At 37.9% G+C, this 10,446-nt stretch overlaps 1 protein-coding gene across 1 annotated transcript; it reads right to left on the minus strand.

Moving 5' to 3' along the window:
• Positions 1 to 315: 315 nt before the first annotated feature.
• On the minus strand, positions 316 to 8,843 carry LOC129240501 (nose resistant to fluoxetine protein 6-like). The gene is made up of 6 exons (XM_054876339.1): positions 8,508 to 8,843; positions 7,535 to 8,357; positions 7,318 to 7,437; positions 3,241 to 3,486; positions 2,625 to 3,171; positions 316 to 521 (listed from the first exon to the last, which is right to left on the minus strand). Exons 1-6 carry the CDS (start codon positions 8,752 to 8,754, stop codon positions 393 to 395), a joined length of 2,112 nt encoding a protein of 703 aa, XP_054732314.1. The 5' UTR covers positions 8,755 to 8,843; the 3' UTR covers positions 316 to 392.
• Between the last annotated feature and the right edge of the window lie 1,603 nt (positions 8,844 to 10,446).

The following is a 10,446-nucleotide window of genomic DNA, read 5'->3' on the forward strand; positions in this document are numbered from 1 at the left end:
CGCCTGCGGCTTTATTGTTCTTTAGCCGCGTCCTCACTCGCGTTGGCAACGTTTGAGGTATCGGGATCTTCACATTCCCTGTGACATGCGCAGTTGTTAGCAGGTTTGAGAAGTGTTTGAGAAGTGAAACAAAACAAAGCCTCGGAAGAAAGAGCAAAATAAACCAAATGTGATATTGACTTAAAATATCGATTGTAACTAAGCGGAGATCCCTTTTTCCAGACGGTCTTAAGCGAGGTCTTTAAGCTGATTAACTCCACTATGGCAAATTTATGAAAATGAAGGTTGCATACATAAATTTTAGGGGATATACAATATTTTTTTATTTTTAGGATTTTAATAATATAAAAATTCAATGTACCACTAAATATGTAAGTTTGTATGTAAATATTTTATGACGTTTTCTCTAGCCCTCGCTTGGTCAACAAACTGGAAATGTTACGATAGGGTATTTCGAAGAACAGCGTCACTGGAACAGATAAAACATATACAACAACCACCAGTCCGATGTACAGTACATTCTATAAAATAAGAAGGATACGAATATAGTGAACAGATCTTAATCCTAGTAATATAAATATGTTATAAAATATATTTGTTGGCAAAAGAATTCTTACGAAAGTCTACAATTCTTAACCCCATTTGATGTTGTTCTGTGGTAAAATTCAGAAATGGTCTTTGGGAAATCTGTCTTATTCTGCCGTTCAACCTATATTTTTGTCATTCCGATACGATTTTGCAGCAAAAGTTTTTGGCTACTTATAAATCCGGGTCTTTCCGACAACTATACCCGTCTGGCATGTGAGCGTCACCCGATTTTGTTATTGTTATTGTAGTAGTTCATAGAGACTCTGAGAAGCGCAGTAAAATCTTCGGCCCTAGTATTGTATGATATCTCAACTATCAATAGACACAGGAACAGGTTGTTTCGATAGGGTGAGCTCGAGTGAGCTCAGCGTGAAGAAAATAGTGTTAGATGAGTAGGCTCAAAGAGGCATGTGAAGAGGTGGTTAGTGGGTGGGTGAACTTTGGACATCTGCCACAGTATCGAGCACGTCATTGTGAAAGAGTAATGCGGGTCGCACGAGCTAGTTGAAGCCCTTCATCTGCAATGGGTGGTGATTGGTATTCAATAACGATGATCGCGAAGCGATGAATGTCGCTAATAGCCAGTCTGTTACTGTGAGCTACAATGTTAATTGTGTGTAGGTACGGATATCGGCAGTCAGATGGATGCATCTCAACTCCTGATGTGATTAGAAGGTGGCTCAACATCTTGCAAGTGCGTACTGGGCGTCTACGGTAGCCTTACTGCAGAAACAATTTTTGAATAGCAAGCTCACTGATTTTTATTTTGCGGACCTCAAGCGGCATCCCTTTGACATCTTGAGCTCAGTATTTCGGTAGATGTGGAGCTTCATACACTGCGTATTACTAATGTCAGGTGACTACGCCATGGAAGATTCGGAAGCAGACTTGTGACTGCTTATTTCACATGCATTCTTACGCTCTTCCAATCAGTCGTTGTTCAGATCAAGGATGATGGATTATAGGGTTTGCTCATCCGAAGCAAAGTTGTGTGAGTAACTTCGACTACAACTTCTCACACTTCTTCTTGATTGGCGCGATAACCGCTTGAGCAATTTTGGCCGAGTTTAACATAGCGCGCCAATCATTTCTTTCGCGTGCTAACCGGCGCCTAAGTGGAAACACCAAGTGAAGCCAAGTCCTTCTCCAACTGATATTTGCAACACAGAAGAGGCCTTTCTTTTCCTGTTCACCAGCTGGTACCGCATGGAATACTTTCAGAGCCGGAGCGTTTGTATCATTCGGATGACATGGCCCAGCCAACGTATCCGCTGGATATTTGTTCGCTGCGCTGTGTCTGCGTCACCGTAAAGATCATGCAGTTCGTTGTTCCATTGCCCACGATATTTGCCGACATCAACGGGCAAAGGTCCAAAAATCTTTCGCAGAATCTTTCTTTCAAACACTCCAAGTGACGCCTCATTGGAAGTTGTCATCGTCCAAGCTTCTGCGACATATGTTAGGACAGGCATGATGAGAGCCTTGTAGAGTGTTAGTTTTGTTCGTCGATGACTTTACTAGGCAATTACGTTTGTGGAATTTCAAGGCTTTCATTGCTGTCGGTCTCAATGCAAACGGAGTCCGCAAATCTGTGTGTCTGCGGCACCACTTTTTATGTACGATATTTTATATCAAGGAAGCCAGAGAGCGAACCGCACGTCCACCAAATTTTGATTTGATTGAGGGTGTCTTAATGCAGCTTGGAAGACGTATTAGTTTCGGTATGAGAATTGCTTTTTTTAAATCGGTCTATAACTACCATCTTTAACTATTTACATTTACTCTTCGCATGATGCCTATTTTTGAAATTGCAAAATATGTTATATTTCAGAAAAAAGTAGAAGACACATAGCCTGCGTTTTGGTGCAATTTCCTCCCTTTGAAGAACTCTCCTCTGGTTCTGACTGTATTTCAAATTAAAGCTATAGGATTTGTCAAACATTTTGGAAAACAAGCAACCCAACTTAGACACCTCTTCTTTACCTGTTTACCTTTCATTTTTGGCAATCCTCTAATTCGATATTAATTCAACTTACCACTCCAAGTGCTCCCTGATACGCCAGCTTTCCACCATAAATGTAAACGAAAATTAGGAGTAACGAGTTCAACATCGACAAAGCGTAGGCAAAGTGAGTAGCTTTCTGAAAAATATTGGCGTTCAATATGCGGCAATACCAACTGAGACGTTTATTCGCCATGGCAAGTAGCATCCCACAAAAACCCAATGAATAGCCACAGCGTTGCAGTATTAAGATGAATGTTGCCATGCGCACAGTATGGACACGTCCAAATGGAGCCGGTCGCGCACAAATCGAGAATACTAAGGAGATCAAATGGCTGGAAAAGTTATTCAATAACTTAGTTGAGCGCAGCTGTGAGTTGTATTCTAGAAGGAGCCAACTGGCAGTTGCGCCGGTGAGATATGGGAAGATGCGAGAAAGTGGATGCATATAAACCGTTTTAAAGTGAGTGAATGTTGTCTCTAAGGAAATCTGGTAATTCAGGTGGATGCTCATAATAGTTTGGTATATCAAAGATCCAATTATGATCATCAAAACCGACATTTTAGTGAATCTTGGTTTTCTGAAAAAGAGTGGGCGATTTTTTTTTTTAAATATATGTATGCATGTATGTATGTATGTATGAATGTACTTAGCATGAATAGTCAAAAGTATTGTGAGAACAATTGAGTACTGCATTTCGCATGACAAATACCAAGTCCATACCAGGCACATCTCTCTGTGTTCGAACAAATTGTGTATGAACAGCACGTTGCGCCACCAGTAGTGCTCACATTTTTCCGCCATAACACCGGTTAGGTAGAAGCCCCGTGTATTGTCCAAGTACTGAAGTGTTAAATATGAGGCACAGATCATGACGTAGTAGAGAGGAGCCAATCTATTCGAAAGAGAGACTTCGGTGAAACTTATTTTTAAATATTTCAGTTTATTTTTAATATTTTTATTTATTATTATTTCTTTACTTATTTATTAGACAATGACTCAAATAAATTCTTATAGGCGAAGTAGAAAATATTTTAAGGCTAATGAGCAAACAAAAAAAGGAAAGTACAAATAATCTGTTTAAAAGAAATATTACAAAGAATGCAATTTTCAACATGAAAAATCTATCTCAATAAATTTAAAGATTTTATTAAACTCCTCCTTTTTGAGCGGATTTTCCTAAATATTCCGGCTAAAATTTCTCTCAAAATTGGGTTTTGCAAGGCATGTGAATTAGGAGTAAACAAAAAACAAACATTAAAAAAATATAAACAACTTGAGATTCGATCAATTTGAAAATTATGGTATCGAGTTTTCTAAAGCTAAAAATCTGCGGTTTTCTCAACATTTTGGAATTCTTTAGTTCTTAATTTAATTTTAGGGATAAAATAAATTTTTAAAAAAGTTTTTGGTTTTACTATTATTTGTGTTTTTGTTTGTTTGTAAACAATTTTTTTTTAATTTTTGTTTTTAAAATTTAGTTTTTCTGTCAAAATTTGTTTGGGTGTTCCCTAGGGGTGTACGCTAGCATACGAATTCGTACAGTATGTCCGTTTGTAAGTCCCTCGATCGAAGTGTCGCTAAGAACATTAGTAAGCAGATGCGCAGAATTTTTCACTGGTTCGCTGAACGAATTTCAATATAATTCGAAAAATTATTCAATTCTCTCTATGAAACTTGAATGGATTACTGAAAATAGTCCATGCTATAAATGGAAAAAATAAGAAAACAATTTTAGTGGGGTTGTTTAATAAAAATGCCAAAAAACAGTTTGGTTTCCCTAAAATGTTGAACAAAAAACCAAATTATTTTTTATTTAATTTTTTGAAAAAAAAAAAAATACTAACACCCAAAAATAGCACAAAATGGGATTCTCTAAATTTTTTAAGAAAAACTCAAACTAAAAAAAATTTTTTTTTGATGCAAAACTATATTTTAAACATAAAAATATCAAACACCGCAAACTCCTTTTTCAAAAAACAAAAAATAAAAAAAAAAGTTTTAAAAAATGTCCAAAATATTGGTTTCCAACAAATTTTAAGCAATGGTTCTAAGCTGATTGGCTGGATCGGGGTTGTGACAGCGGTTTGTTTACGAAAAAAACTTATATTGTGTTGATGATATACGAAAAAAATCAACCTAGTCTTTGCTTCGTTGCCGTCTGAACAACGACTGATTGAACAAGTGTGTAAATACGTGTTGGTGTAAATCGGAGTTCGACTGCCGAGTACCCAGTCACGTGTCAGCCGAAGTTATTCAAGGATGATAGATTTAAAAGGCTTGCTCTTTAACTATGGTGCAAAACAAAAGGGGCACTTCAGCTGCCACGTCACTTGGGAATTGGTCAGTCGAATTCTGCACGATGATTTCTCTCATATTCACATACTCGTCCAATCAGTCGTTTTGGTGACCAATACAATCTCAATTGCCTTGTAAACACATCCAAAGTGACGCCAGCTCATCAGCTGATTCTGTGAAATTCACTCAGAGCCGAATAAGGGCCTGTTAAAGAGCACACCTCTACAAATTTTTTCTCCATAGAAGTAGGTCGCTCAATTAAGTTTTTAACCATGGCAGATTGGCCAAACCTAGTATTTTATCATCCTTGCAAGACACTGCGTTTTTGAAAGTTAACGCCTCAACTGGTTTTCAGTTCATGTAATGTCATATATTGCAGTTAAAAAAACTGCTACCGTGAAATATTTAATGGAAGGAGTCTGAAAGCCATATGAAGAAATGGTTAAGAAAAAATTATTGGCTTATGCCGGGATAAAACGGCAGCTCTTCCAAGCTAACATTATTTCTGTTGGGAGAAAATGTTTGAGGAATAAAGAACGCACTAATTATACATAGTATTAATAATTAATTGTAAGAAGTATATAAAGTTAAAAAAACAAGTTTTCAGCTGACACCCGTCCTTGATACTCATCGCACATGTTGCCAACCATGCTGAGGAGCAAAGGGAATCCTTAATAGCCTTTTTAGAGAATGCTGTTAAAGCTAGGCTAGAAGGTGGCGCTTACAAAGGACGAAGTCTCACGTGGTCAGGTAAAAGCACACCTTCTATTTTGGTACCATTAAACACGAAAGAGTGGAGAGCAAAAGGTAGAAGTAAATGAAAAATTTTGTAAGGAAAAATTCCGTGTGTTAATAAGGAAATTCAGCAGGCAGCTAACAGGTTTTCAAGCGTAGTATAAAGATGATGCCAAGACGTTGAATCATAGCCCACTGACAGCAGATCAACTAAGAAGTATTTGCTGAAATGAGTCCATCTCAACATATCACCCAGAGCGCCACCGCAGCAGGCTCTCGAAGTTATGTGTAGACTCAACTTATGAATGCTCATCAGGCAGTGCACCGCCAAAGGAGACGCAGCTTTGAAAGCTTTAAAAACTTCTCCTGTAATACACATACGACTAGCATGGCTTGGGATATACAATCTTCTGATTTAAGGGGAGCCGGTCGTCTAGAAATTTCAAAAACTCGATTTTTTCGTTTTTCGATATTTCGAAAGAATGTTATCTTAAGAATATACTGTGAAATTTCCATGCGGAAATTCCCAATATTATAGCTTCTGCAGCCCATTAACCGGATAGAGAGCGGTCCGCGCGCTCCTGTACCAAAAACTTTAAGCTCGTTTATCTCGAAACGACTTTTTTCGGAACGGCGGGGCTGAAAACAAAAAAACTATTCAACCGAATCACTTGAAATTTGGATATGTTGTTCACAATTTGTTTGTCAATTTTTCATTTTTTCGATTTGTTCTAGTTCCGACCATAACTGCACTCTTTCTGATTAAGAATCTTCTTGAATTTTGTGTTTCAGATGAGTAGAAGTCTCGAAATCATCCACGCCGTCCGGGTTCGATTTTTGGAGAGTGTCATCTTCAGCGGCATTTTTATAATAATAAATATTGTTTCAAAAGTAAAAAAAAAAATTTTTGTATGCTCAATAAATATACTAATAGGCCCGAAAAGTTGAAACCTCGTTTTTTAAATTTCTAATGGCAAAAAAAAAAATCGTGAAAATAGGTGAAATTTTCGTGCTCCAGACCACCGGGTACCCTTAAATTGATTGCAATATTAATAAACGAATTATGTATTTAAATTCTTTATAAGTTCTTGTATGCAGTTATAGCTTGGACAGACGGTGGCGTTAATCGGGATTGACTCGCAATTATCTTAGGAACTAAGTTCAACTAATACGGATTGACAACTAAACTTAATCCTCATAATTTAAGCGGATTAGGAGAACTTTCGACTACAACATTGTGAATAAGATATTATATAATGAACTTTTAAAGAAAAGAACAAGAAATACTGGATGCAATGCTGGTTTGCACCAACTCCTTTGAAATTAATAGGTCTATGGATAAGTTCGTGCGGTTTTACAACAGATGGCGTAACTTGATTACATTAATTGCTTCGAAATTTCGGATAAGTTTGAGTCTGAGTTTGAGTTTGAGAAACACCAATTTAATATTTTTTTTAATAAATAGTTATTTTTTAGTATCAGGGAAGCTAGCACGCGTATTTTTTCTCTGCGGTCCATCTTTTACTCACAAAACTATCAAATAAACAAATCATCTGTTCACTAAACCGCGAAACAACAGTCTGTCACACTACAATTTTAATTCGAACTAACTGCGCCGGTAATCCCGATTAACGTCGCCGTCTGTCTACTCTATCATTCGTTTTTTTAAGTAATCAGCAGCATGTCAACACACCTGAGATAGCGACGAGATACAATCTTCACGATTTCCTTAATGTTTTGGATGAAACTGGACTGCCGGATACGTTCAATTTGTTTCTTCTTATGTAAAACACTGTAGGCCTGTAGGAATCCGCTAGAAATACCAAGTTTGGCATAAAATATGCAGGTTTGTATGCATGATTACAATACGAATACTCGTATTACTTGAAAATCATATCTTCAAGACTAACCTAAGAAACAAAAACACATCCATGGCCACATCCACATTGCCAATGTTATTCGTATACGCAAAAAGTGGTGCTGCATTACTGGCCAAGTCATGCATTAGTACGAAAGCATGAAAATAAATTGAAACTAGAACGCTTACTATGCGTGCGCCATTCAGGAAACTAAGCTGGTTCGCTGAGGAATCGGGCACAGTTGCGATCTTCGACCAATTCAGCTGCAAATCATAGCATTGAATAAAAGCCTCCAGTGAGGTTTGTGATGCTGTTGCATTCTCATTTGAATTTTGCAAATTTTCACCTTTCTGTATCATATTTTTCATTTTAGTTTGCCGACTACGCAAACGAAAAGCGCAAAAAGTCAGTAGCAGCGTACAGATGACGAAACCGGCGAGCAGTTGAAAGGGTATTAGTTTGTAGTAGCGCGCGCCCTCCAATTTAATTGCCTTTGCATGCAAAACACGCGGCTTGAGTTCATAGAGGTCATTATCTACGAATAAATCGCTTTCCAAATAGGCATTGAACAGCTGCATCACTTCCTGAGTGCTACACACCTGAGGCACACACAAACCGATATGCAGGACAGGTTGATATTGTCCAAATACTGCGTCCACTTGATAAGGTGAATCATGATCCAGAAAAACCACACGATAATCCACATCCAATGGCGATCTGGCTGCTAATAATGACACATTCATTTTGTGCTTGATATAGCGTGAAATGTCCAAGTTTAGGCCGTTACGCGCCGCCTCACAGAGCTCCTGATTGCCCAGCCAAAAATTGTCACCAAATATGAAAGCGGGCGGTTTGGAGCCGGAGGCGTCAAGCGCTGAAAGTTATTGTAAATGTTTTTTTTGTGTTTTGTTATTGTTATTTTTTTGTATTTTTTTGTTCTTTTTTTTTGGTTTTTTGGTTGTTTTTTTTTTTTGGTTTTTTAGGTTTTCGAATGCTTTGTATCTCGCATACAATTTCAACTAACCTTTAAGCGCCCAAGCTTCGCGCGCTAGTATGCCGCGTCGCAGCTTTTGCATGTTCAGGTCACATTGTTTGCTCACCAGATTTGTGCTACTCACAGTAGTCAATGGGAAAAGTATAGTGCTGTAATCCAAAATAGTATCCAAACTCAAGTGGTTTTCGTTAACTTTCTGAACATTATCCCGTAGGCTCGCGTTAGAGCGAGGCAAAAGTGTCGTAAGTATAAGTAAAACCCACGAGAATTTCCACATATTTTAAACGATAGTGAAATTCAGATATCTTTAATAATTTTTTCGAGTAAACTATGAGTATATTAAATATGAAATAAACTTCCGAAGTGTTATAAAGCTCAAATTAAACTGACTGGGTTGGTTTCATTTCAGTAAAACGAAGCCAATTTCTTCAATAGAGTGCGTAAATTCATAATGAATGACTGCCTCGGGGATTTGCCAATTAAGTATTTATGTATATTATGAATCGAACACTTAAATAGTGCAATTATCCAGCACTTAAAGTTATGAATTCCATGTATATTCATTTGCGTACTGTCTACAAAACTAGCAAAAACAAGCCAAGTTCGAATGGCAACGAACTTCATACGATGTGTGGCTATTTTCACTAAGTGTCGAGATTAACACCGCTAGAAAAAAGTATGTTGGCTACCGCTATTTGATTGACGTAAAACCGTCTTTGTCAATTGTACATAGTATTTCTCTCTCGCTTCTGTAATCAAATCAGTGTAACCAGAGCCTTCGTTCAACTTAAGAGTTGTTTGTGTTTTTTTTTTGTACAGTACAAATTTTAAGTGTGATAGAGCAAGGAATTGTTGCGACGCATTACATGAAACTTGAAAGAAATGTAGGTATCAAAATGAATGTTTGTTCAATGAGTTTTGCAGTTCGATAAGAAAAACACAATTTTATGGTTCGAAATACAATTTATTAGTCAGTAGTTAGTTTCCCTGAACATCAATACACTGCTCCAACGAGATTCCAATTTATGAGCTCCATTCCTGATGTGAGAATCCGGACGGGCTGCAAAATACGCTTCCACAGCTGTTATGACCTCATCATTTGATGAAAAACGCTTTCCGCGCAGGCATTTTTTTAGGTTTACAGGCTCCAGTGTAACCAACTTCAGACCGCTCGCGCAGCTGATGCATGGGCATCAGCTATCTGTTAGTTGGCTAAATGACAGTCCAAACACCACAAAGCAAAAAAGAGCATGAATTTCAAACGTGATAGTGTGATTGTATTTTATTTGGCTGGAAAGTCACAACCAGCGATTGTTCGTGAGTTCGAGCACCTTAAAGTAAATAAAATTTTTATTTATCGCTCCATTACTCGTTACAATAATACTGGTAGCATCGCGAAACGTCATGGAGGTGGTCACCAAAAGACTGCAACTGAAAAATTATCTGAAAGTCAAGCCTTACAAGATCCAAAAAGCGCATGATCTCACACCAAAGCAGCATCAAGTAAGACTTGAGAAAGCAAAGGAGTTGCTTCGTTTGGCCGAAAGCGGTCAATTTCCGAACATTGGGTTTTCTGACGAGAAATGTTTTCAAATTGAGCAATTCGTAAACCCCAAAAATGATAGGGTTTATGTGACCGACCGTTCATACGAGAATTTGCGTCATTGATTGTCCGCTACAGGTAATGGTTTGGGCCGCTGTAATCGCAGATGGGCGCTCTTCTCCAATCGTTTTCATCGAGCTTGGCGTCAACGTATATGCGAAATATTATCGGGAAAGTATTCTGGAGGTTGATTTGAAGCCGGGCCCGTCTCACAAAGCTCGAGTGAACCAACAATGGCTAGAAAACAACGTTCCGAAATTCATCACGTCCATTCAATGGCGCTCAAATTCATCAGACGCGAAACCGATGGATTCTCTTTAGGCCATTTTGGAGAGCAAGATCCGAACTAAAACATTACAAATATCG

The sequence above is a fragment of the Anastrepha obliqua genome, chromosome 1 (genome assembly GCF_027943255.1).
Source record: "Anastrepha obliqua isolate idAnaObli1 chromosome 1, idAnaObli1_1.0, whole genome shotgun sequence".
In the NCBI taxonomy this organism is placed as follows: domain Eukaryota; kingdom Metazoa; phylum Arthropoda; class Insecta; order Diptera; family Tephritidae; genus Anastrepha; species Anastrepha obliqua.